Source organism: Rhipicephalus sanguineus, chromosome 8, assembly GCF_013339695.2.
Source record: "Rhipicephalus sanguineus isolate Rsan-2018 chromosome 8, BIME_Rsan_1.4, whole genome shotgun sequence".
Taxonomy (NCBI): Eukaryota; Metazoa; Arthropoda; class Arachnida; order Ixodida; family Ixodidae; genus Rhipicephalus; species Rhipicephalus sanguineus.
In genome coordinates, this window is record NC_051183.1 from 11,734,192 (window position 1) to 11,751,837 (window position 17,646).

Consider the following 17,646-nt stretch of genomic DNA (forward strand, 5'->3'; position numbering starts at 1 on the left):
AGTTTTCTGCAGCAACTTACGCCAGAGGTAACATCTGCAGCTCTCTCATCTTTGACGCCATAAGTTGTACAAAACCAGGGCCACGCTTCCATAGTAGTTTAGAACCCAGAATAAATAGGAGCTCCGCCCCCAGAACTGCGGCTTGCCTGCCATTCATCTACCTGAAGTACGCGAAAAGTGATTGACGTCACGGAAAAGCAAATGCTATTGGATGGGGCATTACGCAAATTTTGTCTGGGTGAAAGCGACGGCTGTGAGCGGAGCCTCGTCATTCTTAGATTGTAACAGACTAGATTTCTTGCTGCTGAGTATAACAGGCTGGCTGCAGCGTGCACTTACGTTGCTTGTATCACCACTCCGACACCAGTAGGGCCGACTGCTTCTGTTACTGCCATCGCAATTTGTTTGGTTAGCCGCTCTTGTACTGCGAAATGAACAAAAACAACGAATGAATAAACGGTGACTCGCAACGTACGACGCAAGTTAATAATAGCAGGCTTAGCGCCAGAGCACGAAAGAACATGCACAGGACGAGAGTCCGTCCTGTGTGTCCTTTCGCGGTCGCGAGAGTATTTGCACCTCATTACGATGGGTGACGTCACAGCACCTCCGCACAGCCTGCCTTTTTCATTCTCTTGTGCTGCCCTCCGCCTGTTTGGTAAGGGGACGGAACTTCGCGTGGTGATCTGAGACAACCGAGCTCGCCAGGAAAGCCTCAGAGATCAGAGACCCAACAGCGTATCGCGACTTTCCCGCCAAGGGAAGGGTGCATGCGCCGTGGCACGGTGAAAAAGGCTCACTTGAATGAAAGAGGGAAGTTCCGCCTGACGCATGAGTATCGCTATTTTGCTAGTGTCTGTGGTTGGTCCGTGTTTCTGGGGGGCCAGTACCTACACCGTGCCGCTTCCTGGTTCTCCACACAGCACTATGTCAGAGCGAGGACCGACAGCGATGCGCCGTTCCGCCCATGACAACGTACATGACGTTTCTTCTCGGGTCACGTGACTTCTAGCTGTTGAGGTGCAAATAGAATCCCATTGTGGTCTTGTCTTTAACGATATGTCTACTACAGACCCTGAAAAATTCACCAAATAGCCCAACAGCAAGTACTACTGTGGTGTCAAGTTGTGAACCTTGGCGGAGCAGAAAACAGTTCGTTCCAACGTACCTTGCAGCCTCCTGCTGAACACCTCCACGATCCTGCAAAATATGAGGGCAGTTCACTCATTTCACCACAGGTTCATTGCTCGTCTCGTATTTTGCTTAGTCCGCGCGCCTATTTCGCGGGCTCTAAGAGGCTTGGCAGAAAGCTAGATCGGCATTTTTTTTTTATGGATGGCCTGCAATATTGTCATTGACAATCTTGATCTACACTTGAAAAGTTTATCGAATAACCACTTACTCATTTAGGTGAAATTAAAAAAAAAGTATTTCGGACTTGCTCCAAGGGATGGCAGACATTACCTCTAGTGGTTGTCCATCTGTGTGGCACTTGTGTGTGTATATTGGTGAATTGAAGAACTTCAATTCACCAATTTGACACAGTCACCTAACTCCACTAATTAAAAAGTTAATTAACTTAACTTTCTTAATTACTGTCTCAAGTCATGTCTCTAACCATGCCTAGCGCTACAGAAAGTCATTCACTCATTTTGGACGTCTCAGAAGAATATGGCAGTTGCATTCGTCCACGTTTCTGTTTAGTTTTCGCCATTGAATTTGGTCGAATTTCATTACTTCGTAATTATTACTAATGCCACTTTTTCAAAATCTTAAAGTTGGGTTGGGTTTCTAGCATGAAGAACTTCAATTCTCCCATTTGACACAACCACCTAACTCCACTAATTAAAAAGTTAATTAATTTAACCTTTTTAATTACAGTCCCAAATAATTCCTTTAACCATCTTAAAATCCCTGCCATTACAGAAAAGACAATTCTGAAGGCAGCAATCAAATATCGCATTTTCCTGATTTTTTGAGAAGGTTGGACACATTTCTTGAAACACCCTGTATATATAGTGGACTGCTATAACACAGCTGTCTCGGCTTTGAAGAAGTTTTTTCTTTAGTCGAGCACTTCTTGAATGAAAGCACAACTTTCAGTGAATTATAAACCAACTGCCCCTAGTGTCATAATTCCACTAACACCTCCCCCCCCCCCCCCGCGCACACGCACCCGCCCACACAACACACCTTAGCCTCAACCGTAATAACCTGCGTCAGCTGATCGAGGCAGGCGGCCAGGTCACATGGCCTCCTGGACTGAGGCGGCAACCCATGCGGAAGACAGCCCTACAACTTCTCTCGTGGCTTCTCTACAACTTCACCCTAACAACGGCTCTCATGGCCTGACAAGGCAGAATTTAAGAAGATGGAGGCCTGAAGAGATGAATATTCTTGAACACGGAGTGTTGGTGGGGCCAACGTTTCGACAAGCGATCTTGTCTTCTGCAAGACAGCAACGTGAAGCTGATGCCTTGAATACTGTCCCCAATTTGATGAAGATCACCGGACCCTCCAGTGTCTTGAATAGTCTCGATGATCGGCCCTTTAATGAAGGAAAGATCTTAGGAGCCTGGTGGCGCAGCACATCAGCCCAGAAAGCCACACGAGCCCTTCTGCGGTATTTGAAGGCAACTTCATTGAGCGACCGCCTGTGAAACTCGGCACTGTGTGTGTGATGTGAAATGTGTCTATCCTCTCTCTCTCTTTTTTACTCCCTTATTCCCCCTCCCCATGTGTAGGGTAGCAAACGAGTCTAGTTAACCTCCCTGCCTTTCCTGCATTCCGTCTCTCTCTCTCTCTCTAATGCCTCGAAGTTTCTGTCTTCCGCAAGACAAGTAGTCTTGTCTTGTTCAAGGCAGCGCCTTGAAGCTGATGCCTTGAAGAAGAGAAGACCACTCGAAACGTTGGCTCCAGCGACACTCCGTGTTCGAGAATATTGCCACGCGCACTTTTTGTATTTCTATCTAACCGGTTCGTTACACCACTACCTTTCGCAAACCGCGGCCCGAATGTCTAGGAACCTTCCAGATTATTTTAGAATGGCCTAATAGGCTTGAGCGCGCAACCGCGAACAGTTGAGTTTATTCTGGAACTAGCGCGGCCACCAGCGATAAGACTCGAATGTTCGATGCCGCATGTATAAATGCCGACGCGCCTAACCGCAGATCAGATTACCGACGGTCGACACTCTGTTCGCCGATAGCAGTGTACAGCGTGTGTTGTTGCTTGTATCGTGACTTTTCATCTTTCAAGCTCAAGTTTGCCCAAATAAAGAGTTTCGTCATGAACCCACCGACTGCTGCCTTTTTCACCGTCACAGACACGTGAGAATATTAATCTCGTAGCCCGATTTGCTTTGGCACATTAATACCCATAAACCAACCACCCATTCTCTGCTCTTAAAGAAAAAATTCATCCCTCCCTTATCTAAATTATTTTAACGTATAAGTTTCATCTGTTATAATGCCAATCAGGAGGCTGTATGGAATCTTAATACCTGCATCTAAAATTAGGTATTTCCGACGAGATACATGAGGCCACTTTCACTCCGACAAATAAGGAAAGCCTGCAAGATATCAAAGCCTGCCACGTGACTACGCATTCGTGTGCGCGTGAAACAGTCTCTGCGGGAAAGAAAGCAAGTTATCCATTCATTTCAGGTTCGCCCTTCAGGGCAGCGCTAAATCCCCTCGATCTTGATATTCAGTAAACGTCAGGAGATGTTTGCGCAACTTGAAAAAAGAAAGAAAAAAAATGCCCCCACCTCCCCAAAGGGAATCGTGAGGAAATGCGAATGCATTTCTTGCGCCGAGAGAGGGTACCGTTGCCGTGAGACATTCGCCTTCGCCGACTTCTGCCATCGCCTTGAGAGGCGCCCAGCCAGCGAACGGTCGAGAGTGAAGCGCGAGCGGACGGGAGAGTGGGGCGCCAGCGTTCTCGGCTCGGCGTTGACGTTTCACAGCGGCGTCTCGAGCACACATTTCCGGATGTTCTTGAGAGACGCCCAGCCAGCGAACGGTCGAGAGTGAGGCGCGAGCGCACGGGAGAGTGGGGCGCAGGGAGGAGAGAGAGCGAACAGCGAGAGAAGGAGCGGCGAAGCACTGCACCTACCCTCTCCTACACTCTCGCACCATATGCCCCGGTTGCTAGGGGCGAGGATAAGCGCGCGCGCCCGCAGCTGTTGCCATGGGAGAGGGCGCCGCGGACAACGCCGGATGCCTGACATAGCCCGACTAAGAAATGCATTCGCATTTAAAAAACAAACAAGCCGTTATCGTTGCCGCTCGGGTCCAGTAGCATAATGATCTTTAAAGGGCCCCTAGACTAGCTCCGAAATTTCAAAGAACGAGCGCTTTAATCTCTCCTGGCGTTTCCGGTCTTTTAGGCACGATTCGCGACGCCATCAGTCTGTTCACGTGACGCTATGAGAAAATAGCTGTCGATTGGTTCACATATTGCGAGGGACATTAGTTGTGAATTGTCGCCCTGCTTTGCCATGCAATCGCGCGCCCGTTCTGCCTTGTCTTGCATCGCTATCGGGCGCAATCAACTGATTTCACTTCGTTTTGTGCGTTAGTGACTGCGCATGCGTAGGTAACGGCGTGCGGCCGGTAAGCGCAAAATCCTGATAGGCTCAACGCTCACATTGTCCACGTGTTTTGTGAAGTGACGAGAAAGGGATAGCGCCTTTAGGAAGCGTGCTGGAAAGAAACCATTCTCTCGTCTTTGAAGTCGGAGTCGTTTAGCAGCCCTTGAAATGTGTGGCAGTTCTTAACACTTGAGAATACATTCAAGCCCTGATGAACCATCGTTAAAGACGTGCGGCACCAAGAAGAGTCCCGACCATTCGAGACAAACCGGGCAGGACGACAGCTGGCACTATCGTGGCGGTAAGGGAAATTTTTCTCGTCCTAAAACAACAATGTATCGCCCACCTGGCCAGCTTGCTGAGGCCCAGCACTTTTTTGTTGGGCAGGTACCCGATGGACACCTTTCCGATGAAGGGCACTAAGTGGTGCTCGCATAGCGAGAACATCTCGATGTCTTTAACGATGACCATTTCGTCGTGGTCCTCCAGGAACACGGCATCGTTGACTACCTCTGCGAAGAACACGAACATTTCGTTTCTTGTAAAAACACTAGCAACAACGACAAGCTAGCTATCTTGAAAATTCACATACACACACACGACCACACCCCACAAACAGCGTCGTGAGTACTTGTCAGTGAGGGAGTGCCAAGTTTCGCCTAATTTTAAGGATGACATGTTACCAACTAGCCCAACAGCACGTTCTAATAAGGTAGGTATATACCTACATACCGACGAGCCATGTGCGTGTTCGCATGTGTGTGCGCGTGCATTTGTGTGGTGTGTGGCTGTACACTATAGCTCTAATGACGCCAGGTACACTTGCTATATAGGTCTACCGTATTTGCACGGGTTTAACGTTGCACTCGTTTTCGCTAAATTTAGCCCTCACATTTCTGTGCACGTTGAATTCGGGCTCAAGAACGAAGTTGAGATAAAGTTATTGTTCAATTTTCCTAATGTAAAATTATACATGCGTTACAATCAGAGACGCGCTACAATCGTTCAAATACGCATATTACAAAATTGTTGCAGAGGATTGCTAAAGATTACAACTCAAAAGCGTTTCTCACGAGGTGCGCCAACTATTGCTATGCGCTTTCCTTCTCCCCCTCGAATGGGAACTTCCCCTTCTCTGCATCGTCTGCTGTCGCACACACACGCGAACAACCATCCGGATGTCTTCATTACTCGCTAAAATTTTCAATAGAGAATATTAGCGTGTACGGAATTCTGGTTACGCAGTGATTTTTGCGGAGTACCGGGTTACCGGACTATGGTATCGGCATCTTGTGACGCTTCGTTTCTTTTTCGCCGAGTGACCGTGGCGAAGAAATGCTTAAAAAGGCAACACATTCGGAACTACGTCGCTGCCGAGATTTTACAACAGCAGAGAAGTATAATACATTAGATTTCTGCAAATACAATTCTGTGCTTGCCTGGTCCATCTTAGCCCTGTCTGGTGGCCCCACCTATCGAGCCTCACGTTTACGGCTACGGCAACCCGGTATGCTAAAGCAAATTAGTGTGCGAATGAACTAAAATTCTCTAAAGTCGTTTTCGCAGGTTCGCGTGACGATGAGAAGCACTGCAAAATGCGAGGTAGTGTGGCTGCTTAGGCAACACGCTGAGTAGGTTCGCAGCCGATGGCTTGCCCGGGTGCATCGCAGCTGTGGGTCACCGCGCATTGCACGTCACTCTAATATGGTCCGACATCACAACTTTCGTTACACTTCCTACACAGTGACGTCGGTGTCATGCCCGCTAGCGATGGGTCTCGATCGCGAGAATGAGCATTTAGGCACACTTTGGGAGGAATTAAAATATATTCTAAATGTTTGCTGTGTCCAGAACTTTGTGCTGAGTGTCCTTGCATAAAGGGAAACTTACAGCAGGCTTTTTGTAGCGCCAAAATTTGGTAGCACAACCCCTTTAAGAGCGCGAAAATAAGGACATCGATATGGCGATGACACTTACTCTAACGTAACAAGTTCTGGAACGAGCCCGATCTAATTACTCAATATCTTATACAGTCTTGCTGATCGTATACTACGTATCATTCAAAAGAAATGAACATTAGCGTAGCCAGGGGGGAGGGGTTCAAACCGTTTCACCGAATCACACACGAAAGCAATCTCTGTTCGCGCGTTCTCACGTAGACGCGGCCAGATCATGCGCATAATTCACGGTCTGGGCATCTCCTCCCGTCGCTCATAAGTGAATAAAGGATCACGTCCTTCTCTAATGCGCGCTGGGCATTGCATTGTCCACCCACGGATGGAGACCGGATGCTGGGATCATACGCTGCGTAAGAGAAAAAAGATACAAAGAAACGCAAGCATCGACGGTAGGTAAGTGGCGTCGTATCAAGATTGCTTTCGTGCACTTTCATCCCCGTGGGCCGTGGCTTCAACCCCGCCTATGCTGAGGACAGTTGCACTTTTTTGCATGACTTTATAGAGTGACTCGCCTTTCCTTCTCTTTCTTTCTTTCTTTCTTTCTTTCTTTCTTTCTTTCTTTCTTTCTTTCTTTCTTTCTTTCTTTCTTTCTTTCTTTCTTTCTTTCTTTCTTTCTTTCTTTCTTTCTTTCTTTCTTTCTTTTTTGTTTTTTAGTCAGCGTGACATTCTCAGTGACTTCCACCGAAACGTGGTCATCGATCGTATACTTCTGCTGCTGCCAGCTCGTGGGCGAGAGGAGAGAGAGAGAGAGAGAGAGAGAGAGAGAGAGAGAGGATAGTCTCGACTGCAACACTTTCTCTTCTTGAGGTCCTCCGAGCGAAGGAGTGTCGGGGTTTGGCTGCAGGCCCCACGTCGGAACTTGCTCTCGCTTCTAGGCCGTTGCCTGGCAACTCTCGGCGCATCCCTGCGTACCCATTTCCTTTCCCTCTTTCCCGTTTCTTCCTTTCTTTTCCTCCTTAAACACTCCTCCTCCCTAGCCGCTCGGGACACCTGCTGCGCCCGAGGGTCGCGACACGCTCGCATTGGTGAACCTTTTTTATTCGGGTCACCGTGGAAAGGAGTCGTAGCATTCGACGCCTTCGCAACACACCCTTTGCGGCCCACCAGACGACCATATCACTAACGGCAAGCTGGCGCAATTTGCTGAACACTTTTTCTTTGTGGCCTCGGAGTTACAGAGTGGCCCAGCAGACCTGAACTTACCCCACTAACATTAGATGACGCTGCCGTACTCGTGAACAAACAGCAGAGCATGTTACTGGACGAACACGGAGATACAGTTGTGACATCTGGCTGTCTACATTTTGTGTGTTTGCGGCATGCCTTTACAATATGTCTTAGGGACCCAACATTACCGTCCGCTGTTTCTTGACCGCCTCTTTCACTTTCCCACGTGGAAACCTCATCTGTTAACCCTGTTTCACTTCGTTTTTTTTTTCTTTTTTAGAAGAATTTTATTCATTCAGAAAATGTTACATAGTAACGTGATATAGAGAAGTAAGTCCCAAAGCTCTAGGCTGCAAGGGGACCTCCTGTACCAATAAAAAACCAATACAACTCAAGTGAAAGCAAATTGCTAACAGGAGAGAATAAGTTTCGAAGAAGTAATAAAACCTGACAACAAATGAACTAAAACATCTACTGCATTTTTTATCGTTAGGATACTCGGCCTTTTACATCGGAGCTGTCCTAGTCTACCCTTTGCCGTCTTCATCGCCGTCGTCGTCGTCGTCGTCGTCGTCGTAGTAGTAGTAGTAGTAGTAGTAGTAGTAGTAGTAGTAGTAGTAGTAGCAGTGGTTGTGGTAGTAGTAGGTGTCACGCAGGTCACGTGACCACAGGGGGCGCCACCTGCGCGACAACCTACGGCCCTCTTACAAAAGATCGCACAGCTTACACATCAGTTATTTTCCCGTCGCACATATCTTCCGAATACCCACCGTGGTTCAAGCCCTCAAGAGCCTAGAAAAGGTAGTGCTAAGCGCGAGTTCGCCCTGAAAAAGTACTTACAGTATGTTTTTAAAAGCTAGTTTCAGTTCCTACTGTACCCTGACGTCACAACACGGTATGAGCTTCTCGTCACGTGCTCGCACAATATACAGTGACGTTTCCACGGCCGCTCCGCAACGTGGCTCCGTTGGTGACGCACAAGCGGCCATTTTGGAAGTTTTGATGACGCACAAGCGGCCATCTTGGAAGTTTTGGTACCTAACGCAGGGGCGGATCCAGGCGCTTGCTTTGGGGGGGGGGCGGTTGGTTGTTGGGGGGGGGGGAGAGGGGGGAGGGGGGCGTTGCCCAACTTTAAAACTTCACGTTAGTAACCAAATGCTCATTATTTTTGTTCTCAGTTGCATTGCTCAGTGCCATTTCATTATCTAAAATTTCGCATATTTCCGCTAAACATTGGGGAACACGTATCAGTGTTGTTGGTAAGAGGAGGGTGAAAGAGGGAAGGGCAGGCCACCTGCTCGATAAATGAGTATTCCCACAACGGCGAGCTCTAGTATTCCTTGAACGTAGTTTCGGAGTAAGCCTCCCTTTGTTACCCCGCCCCCTCCTCCCCATTGCCTTTTTTTCTGGCCGGTCGTGTTGCCAGAAAATGCCCTTTCTATCTCCGCAGCCTAAGGACGGTCAAACGGAGCTTTCGGAGTCGCGCTCGATTATACCCCGCGCACGTGCTCTCGGAGGCTTGCTCGGTACTTCGGCGAATATAATTCACAGCACCACTGCCTGCCTTCCTTCTTTTTTTTTTTTTTTGGACCAGCCGCTGAAGGTTGACTAAAAGGTAACTTGTTCTGCACGCTTTGTGGGACCACGGCCGGGCTAGACTGCACGTGCGCGCTCAAGCGCGCACGTGCAGTCTAGCCCGGCCGTGGTGGGACGAAAGATGCCAGTTTGAATGACACAGAACAGACTCCTGTCTCTGAGAAAAAGATGGGAGAATTTGAAGACCCCTCGCTTTGCTGAAGAGCTGATGGCCCTGGGAGTGGGGAGGAAACTTTAGCTCGCTTCCATAAAGGCAGCAGTTGCTTTAGCAAAATAGTTGAGGCTTGTGCTCGTCGGTGCCTATTTGAAAGATGCAGGACGCAGAAGAAATCTTTTCTAGAAAGCCTGTTTCGCTCTTAACAAAAGCGCTGGGCTGTGTGAGGGGTGCTTCCCTAGTCTCGGATTGGGATGGACACAGCGACCACCTGAAAAAATTCTACGTTCTGAAAAATGGCCTTCGGTGAGGTGAAAAGCGGGGGGGGGGGGGGGTTGGGTTGGCTTATAGCTTTGGGGGGGGCGATCGCCCAATCGCCCCCCCCCCCCCCCTGGATCCGCCACTGACCTAACGTCATCACAACTAGCCAGACTGCTGCGTGAAGTCACCAGAATTTGTACTGTAGCCTGACGTCAAGCTAGTGTCGATGTCAGTAGGTGCGCCATGGAAAAATTGACTTTAATATCAAATTAAAATACCTTATGAGCATTTTCTGAGCCTCACACTTTCTCAGAGCCGTCTCTGCATGCAGGAGATATGTATGGCACAGTAAACTCGCCTTCGAAAAAAGGTGTCAATACCCCTTTAAAGGGCCCCTAAACCACACCGAGATGAAAGACGAGTGGCTTATTGCTCGCCTTTACTACCCTTCCTACAGGCGCTATCTCTTCCCTCTTCTCTGGTTAATCATCATCATCATCAGCCTGCCTACACCCAGTGCAGAGCAAGGGCATCTCCCATGTGCCTCCAATCAACCCGGTCCTGTGGTTGCTGCTGCCACGTTATGCCCGCAAACTTCTTACTCTCATCTGCCCAACTAACTTTCTGTCTCCCCCTCGCGCGTTTGCGTTCTTTTGGAACCCAGTCAGCGCTGTACGTTCTGCTCATGCCCATTTCCTCGTTTTGATTTCGACTAAGATGTCCTAACAAGCGTTTGTTCCCTGACCTACTCTGCTCTCTTTTTGTCCCTTAAGGTTACCGCGCCACTTATTTCTTCATAAAACACGTGGACAACGTCAGCTCTAAGCGTTGGGCCTATCGGGATTTCGCGCTCCTCGGCTACAGGCAGTTATCTCCGCTTGCGCAATCGAAACCGCACGAAACGAAGTGAGATCGGTTGATCGCGCACGATATATAGCCATACGAGACAAGGAAGAACGGGCGTGCGACTGCATGGCAAAGCAGGGTAGTCGAGACAATTCGCGACTGATACCCTTCGCATATAGACCAATCGGAAGATTACTTCCCCATGGCGTCATCACGTGAACAGACTGCTGGCCTGACGAATTGTGCCGAAAAGACGGGAAACGCCAGCCACGAATAACGCGCTCGTTCTTTGCCTTTTCGGAGGTTGTTTAGGGGCCCTTTACGGCCTGCCTCATAATCATATCGTGGCTTTGGCTCGTAAAACCGTAGCAATTATTATAATGAAAGCTTCGGAATGCTGCGGTGGCTAGAGTACGTATGCACTGACCGCGTGTCCGTGGCTCTATGTATGTATACAGTGGGTCTTCACCCTCGGCGTCACGTTATGTAACGCAAAAGCGCCAACGTCCCCGAAAAGTCGCTAACCTCCAGTAAAGCTCACGATGACACTTCTCGTTTGAGGATTGTGGCAGTTGTGCACTCTGCGAGAAATGGACAACGATACTGGTATTTAAGTTTATGGCGCAGTTGCTTTCCATTTCAATCATAGCAGTGGCGTAAATACTGAACACTCTCAAGGGGAGACACAGCAGAGTCGTAGGCAGAAAAATTTTTCGGGGGGGGGGGGGGGGGGGCACCTCCTTGATGTGAAGTGGGGGCCGGGCAGGGAAGTATGGTCTAGCGTCATTTTGTGCTCTGTATCACATGGGAGAAACAAATTTCGGGGGGGGGGGGGCACGGGCCTGTGCCCCCCCCCCCCCTGCTACGCCACTGGGACACAGCTTGCTATGGAGGCCATATTGTTTTTATAAATATAGGTTTTATTTGGAACCATACGTAATTTAATATAGGGCTTTGAAATAAAATAGAAAAGCGAGCATGGTTTCACACGTCACGTAATTGCCATGTACTATTGAATCTTCCCGGAAACCGAATCGTGTTTTTTTTAATAACACGATCACAATCGAGCAATCGGAATCTTATTTCATTGTCTATAACTTCCAACAAATCGTCGACCATTAAAAAATTCGGCACATCCGCCGCCTTGTGAGAATCGGTTTCATGCGAAGCAGCCGGCCAGTGATTGTCCATGATTTTTGGCTTTGAGCCAAGCGTTGAGGTGGATCGACGTGTTTTTGTAGGTGTAGTAGCTGTGTGCACATCGTGGGCTTACCGGGAACGTCGACAACATTGGTGTTTAAAGGGTAACTTATTGTCTGACGTAACATCAGAACTCACGTTATAGAGCACAGACGTCAGTATTATCGAAACGAAGTCGACTTTACGGTATGATGACGTGAATATCATACGCAACTTTCGATAGCGTATTCCTCCGAGGTCGAACAACGCTTGAATATAGCTTGCTGAGTCATAAGGACACAAATGTAACGTTTATTAGACTGCTATAAAAGCGGTGTCAACTCTGACATGACGCCTGTATGATAGGAGTAAATATGTAACGTTTATTGCTTTGTTATAAAATTACATAGCCAGCACTGCAACCGCAATTGACGTTGCACGGACATTAGGCCTGCATAAGATCTTTCCAAAGCAGCTTCAACTCCTGGCCTGGCTCTGTGGTAGGATACCCGACTGCCACGCAAAGCGCTTGGATTCGATTCCTGCTCAGATCATGATTTTATTTATTTTGTACATTCGTCTGGTCAACGCTGACGATATCGGTTTTTCTTAATGCTTTCACATTAAAATTACCAATGTCTGTTCTCGCCGTTCCTGGGCAGATATAAACTGTCAATCACCTGTGGCGCATACCCGTTTATACCGGGACCCGTGGTATACGGGTATGTGCCACACGTGTCTGGAGGAAATGGTTTGACGACGTACGCGACGGGATTTTCACCTTATTCATTACCCGACAGATATATTCGTCAAACTCTCTTAACCTCCTGTACGAATTTTGGTGCACACGAAGTTCAGGCGGCGATCACGAGAGCACCCAGACGTAAGTGGACAGATAGATAGATACCGATAGAAACGCCCAAAGTGCCTTCGTTTCGCTAAAAAATGCTTCGTAGTTATAATAACGGTGGATGATCGGTCATTATTTACTTTATATCTTAAAGCCTAGCATAATAAACATCTGCAGCCTTTTGAAACAAAAAGTATATTTTACTTTGGTACTTCGTTTCTGCAATAATGCATGTTGCCTGGCCAGTCGGTCGTGCATAATTAAAACTAGGCGCTGAGCAAAAAAAAAAAATTGCAGTGGCTTAGCTTGACTATGCCAGGATATACGTAGCGTTAGCAAAGGTTCAGCTGATTATTCTTAGCTTTCCAGATTGTCTAGGATTATTAGCCTTCTTCTGTTCATTCTTCGTACGCTGAACCGCTACTTGCCAGGCAACTACTTCGGGATCTGATGAGATAAGCTTCTCGGCTCTTCTGCGCCGTCGAGTAGCATTTGCGCTCTCCTTCTCCATGGCGTTACCCACCTGCAAACGCCAATCAGATGCGCTATCAAGCGGCCCCAGCGCAGTGTCAGACGGCGAATGCACAGCGAAGGCGAATAGCTGCGCGCGCGCCGGCACCACTGTGTCTACGACGTCACTCCTCTCGAGTCTCGAATGCGGCGCAGACCAGCAGCGGCGGTGGCGGAGTCTGCGCGCACGCCGGCGCCAGCGTGTCTTCCGCGCCTACGACGCCACTCTCCCGCAGACCAGCAGTAGGGTGCCTTGATGCCCGCGTGCTCTAGTGCCTCGATGCGCGGGGGCACGCGCATCTAGGCACTCTTAAAGTCCCTCTATCTTACAGGGACCTTAGGCGTGCACTCTAAAAATGCAGGGACCTTAGGCACTCTAACCAGCAGCGGCGAGCCGCGCGCAGCGGTGTCGGAGAGCGCGTGAGATGCCAGCTCCGGTGACCCAGCTGTGTGACATCACTGATCCTCGCGCATGCGCAGCACGGCTCATGACGCTCCACGCGAAATCGGCTCCGGCTAGGCAAGTGTAGCTAACGCATGCCGGAGCCGATTGTAATGCTTGTAATGTCAAGAATGGTCGCGATGGTTTCCTGGCATTGCACTGCAGCACGTGTGGCTGCAAACCGCTTTTTCATGACACCATTATCGTAGGAAAAAACAGAAATAAAACGACAAGGGAAATTATCGAGGCAGAGAGGATTTGTAGATTAGGGCTGAACTGCATCAGCACTCCCTCTCTCGGGCTTTGTCAAAAAGAATTGTCTTTCCTGAGAATGTAAGATTTTCGCGCATGACAATTGTGAGCTTCTTGAATGATGTGTTTGTTTTTCGCATTGCGAGAGCATATATGTGTACGCTCCTCGAAATAAACCTTGTTGGATGTAAGCGCTCGTCTTCGTCCCCCTCTCTTGTCCTGTGTCAAATTTTGCGCTACGTGATCAGTTATGCATTACCAACATGCCCAACTTCATACTCTTGTCAACTTTCAAGGGGTCTCTCTCCCAGCCTGAACATAAGCGGCCCCCATGATTCACGCCAGTGAATCCTATAGGGCCAAACCACGATGTGGTTATGAGGCACGCCGTAGCTCGGGATTAATTTTGACGACATCGGTTTCCTTGACGTGTCCCTGAGACTGAGTGCAAGTGCACGTACGTTCACGCGTCTCGCCCCCGTGCGGCTGCCGCATCAGGGATCGAACCGGCGACCTCGAAACAGCAAAAAAAAAATAATGTACAGTTGTCAGCCATATGGCAGGGGACGCCGATATTACCTTTGAGAGGTCACAGCTGCTGAACGCAACAGGCAAGCGCAAAAGCGTTCTAAATGCTCAGGCGAAAAGGTTCTCTTGCAGTTCAATACGTCACAGCCATATCGGTACATCACAAGTAATCGCCGATTCAACTCGAATTCGGTGTCCGCTCTCATATTGCTCACGACTGTAAGCAGATGTGTCTTGCCCCCAAAAATACTACATTCGGCCGTTGTGCGTCTCTTCAGTTGTTAGTCGGCGTTTGTGGTGTCCTGACTTCTTTCTTGTGTCCGTGTTCGCACGCCCTGTCTTTTTAGAATGAATACTTACCAACTAGCTCAGCTCTCTGTTACTCTAAACACTACAACATCGTTTGTCATGTTCTAACGTCATCGCGGAATTACCTTTTGTAACAATGCGGTCACATAGTCAGCTGATGCAACAGGTGGTGTCCCTACTACCTGTTGCTCATCTGGCACGCTCTTTTGGGCGGGCTGCGAAAAATCGGTGCAAGCTCCACACAATGGCAGCACGCGCTATCAGATATATAGATATATAGAAACAGTATGTTTTTCTACTGCACTATTTGCACTCTCATTTGCTAAATGGCTGCTTGCGACATTATGAACAAAAAATGAGAGCGCATTTTATGTGCCCAATAAGGAACACATTGGAAAGAACTATACAGAGCCTGATCTCGATATATTCTTTCCGGGTGCATTGCCTCCGCAGTTCAGCTGTAGGACGACCCATTAAAACACATTCATTGTGTTCAAATAAAACAGAACAAAAAATAATAAATAAAAAAAGGAAGGGGAGGTTAATGAGAACGCACATCCGGTTTGATACACTGCACTGGTGCCTGGAGGAATGGACAAGTGAGGTAAGAACGAAGCAGAGATGACACAGAACTTTTAAATGGTGGCCTCTTAGTTTTTGAGGCCTACTGAAAAATACATAAGCATATAAGACGACCTATCGGACGGTCAACAGTGTAACCGGGGGATCAAAATTAAACTTTATGGTTTTCATAAAATTCAGCACTGGCAGGGGCTTGAAGACAACCTTTGCAAATAAGTTATGTATCGATGGAAACACAAAGTGAGGTTAATTATCGCAGTCAGCCTCCAATTAATCAAGATTTAGTAATGAACTTTTTAGATTGCAAGAACAGGGCATGTTTATACTGAAAAGTTGGAGGCCGTCGCGTTTCTACACGGTTCCATATGGAAGAATTCCGGCATGTCCGTGGTCCGAGATATCCCGCTGCAAAGTTTAAATGCGGTGCGCATGATTAGGAATGCGAAGTAATGAGGATCGGCGCAATATTACTTACTGATGTGACGAGCAGGCATTCCTTGCTATCGGCAGCCGCTATTAAATGGGAAATCGTTATAATTTTTGCCTGCGCGTTCCACCCGTTGTCAGATTAAACGCCGCAATTCACGGCGCCACTGCGTGCGTGCTGCTCACGCGAATTGCGCAAGGACAACGTGGACGAAGTAGGCACGCAGCTCACGCGCTCACTTCGCTTTCTTTTGAATATAATTTTCACTCACGCGACGCCGCAAAGACGAAATGGACGAAGTAAACGCACTCGCGTCACCTTGACTGTACTTGAAGGTCAGATTCACGCAACGAGCCGTTTTCTGGGTTTGTACCTAGAGGAAAGTAGAGCTGTACCACGCTAAAAAAAAGGGGGGGGGGGTTCGCAAGTCGCTCTTCTTTCTGAACGTATAACGGAACACGGCGAACGCACTTCTACGAAATATGGTTTGTGGATAAGCAGCATTTACGCGGAAGGAATTTCGAGTCAACCACCTGGAACCGTTTAGAGATTTGGGAGAAAACAAGAGATAATGATTTAAGGGCTCCCTCAGTCGGGCCCTTCTTATCTCGTCGCCTTTTTGCAGCTTGCCTTTACGCACCTCCAACCATCTCGCAGTCGGAAGAGATTATCCTCGTCCGAGGTCGGCTCGTTGATGATGATTGATTAGCCAGAGTGAGTTATAAAGCGTCGCCCGTTCCCTGCAGGGGGAGAGGCTTAACAACCCTGCTTGCTGCGCCCTTTTTCACGCCGATAAAGAAGCAAGCTGGTATGATATGCGAGCATGGGACACGGCGCGTCGGAAGAGACCGCGTGCCTTGGAAAAAAAGATGAAATGAACGCGACGGGCACTTGGTTTCCTTTCCAACAAATATTGCCGTGGAAATGAAGTGTTTCACATAATTTCGTGTATATATCGTGCATGCCTTGCCCTTGAATATCATCACACACCAGGGGCGTAAGCCACGGGGGAGTGGGCTGGGTTGCTTTCGTTTCAGAAAATGTTCTGTAGAGCTCAGTCGATTTAATTGCCTAACCGCGCATACAGAGAACACAGATATATTCTGATATATTAAGTCGATTCTTTATGCGACTACCGTTCTTTGTGAGTCAACTATTGGGCAGGGCAAGCAGCAGCCGCCACAGTAAGCTAAGTCCGATGCCCAAACTCCGAGAAAAAGTCACATAAGGGCCTCCTTTAGTAAAGAAGTTATGCCCTCGAAGAGAGGTCGGTTCGTTGCAGCGAGGACGTTTAGGTAATGACCACTTGTTGCTTCATTGCGAAAGTGTGTGCAGACCACTGTGGGCGACCGCCATAGGAGGTGTAGGACCACCCGTCCCGCGACTCGCAGGACTGTCCCGCACTAAGGGCTCTTGTCCCGCAAGAGATACAAAAATCTTCGAAAATGTCGTCCCCCATTTCACACTTTATTATTATTGTTCGGCAGCGCGCGCCTTGACTTCAGCATGCACATTGAAACCCCGTTTGAGGATGTGTTAGCTGCAAGCACTACAATCGTATATGACTTCCGCAAATATGACTTAGTGAAACAAGCGGTTCCGAGTACTTTCCAGGCTTTGAGTCAGTAACGCGTGGAAACTAAGCCATAGCTGTTTTGTGAGTGGCTGTTTTTTGAGTTGCCGAATTATTTGCGTTGATATTGCTAACGGTGTTTTATGTCGGAACATATTACAGTGACGTATAAAATAGTCTTGTGTAGGCAGATATGTACTGTCAATCCGATCCGACCTGCCCCGCCCCCCTCCTCTCCCTTGCGTGTCTCGCATGTCGCTAGTTCGAAGGTGGTCATTCCAGGCGTAGCGCAGGTGGGGACACGTCATTTAGGTCGACGGTTCGTATATGAGCAACATAATGAAATCGACAGACAATGACGCCAAGTACAGGGGCATATATGGGGCATATATGGGGCATATATGGACATATAGGGGCA

General features: G+C 48.4%; 1 protein-coding gene across 1 annotated transcript in view; it reads right to left on the bottom strand.

Moving 5' to 3' along the window:
• The window catches only part of LOC119401376 (GTP cyclohydrolase 1), a 46,601-nt gene that overhangs the window by 3,046 nt on the left and 25,909 nt on the right, over positions 1-17,646 (bottom strand). The window contains exons 3-5 of the mRNA XM_037668113.2: positions 4,941-5,106; positions 1,169-1,200; positions 340-424 (exon numbers count right to left, since the gene is read on the bottom strand). Coding sequence (XP_037524041.1) covers positions 340-424; positions 1,169-1,200; positions 4,941-5,106 — 283 coding nt within the window. The remainder of the gene's footprint in view (positions 1-339; positions 425-1,168; positions 1,201-4,940; positions 5,107-17,646) is intronic.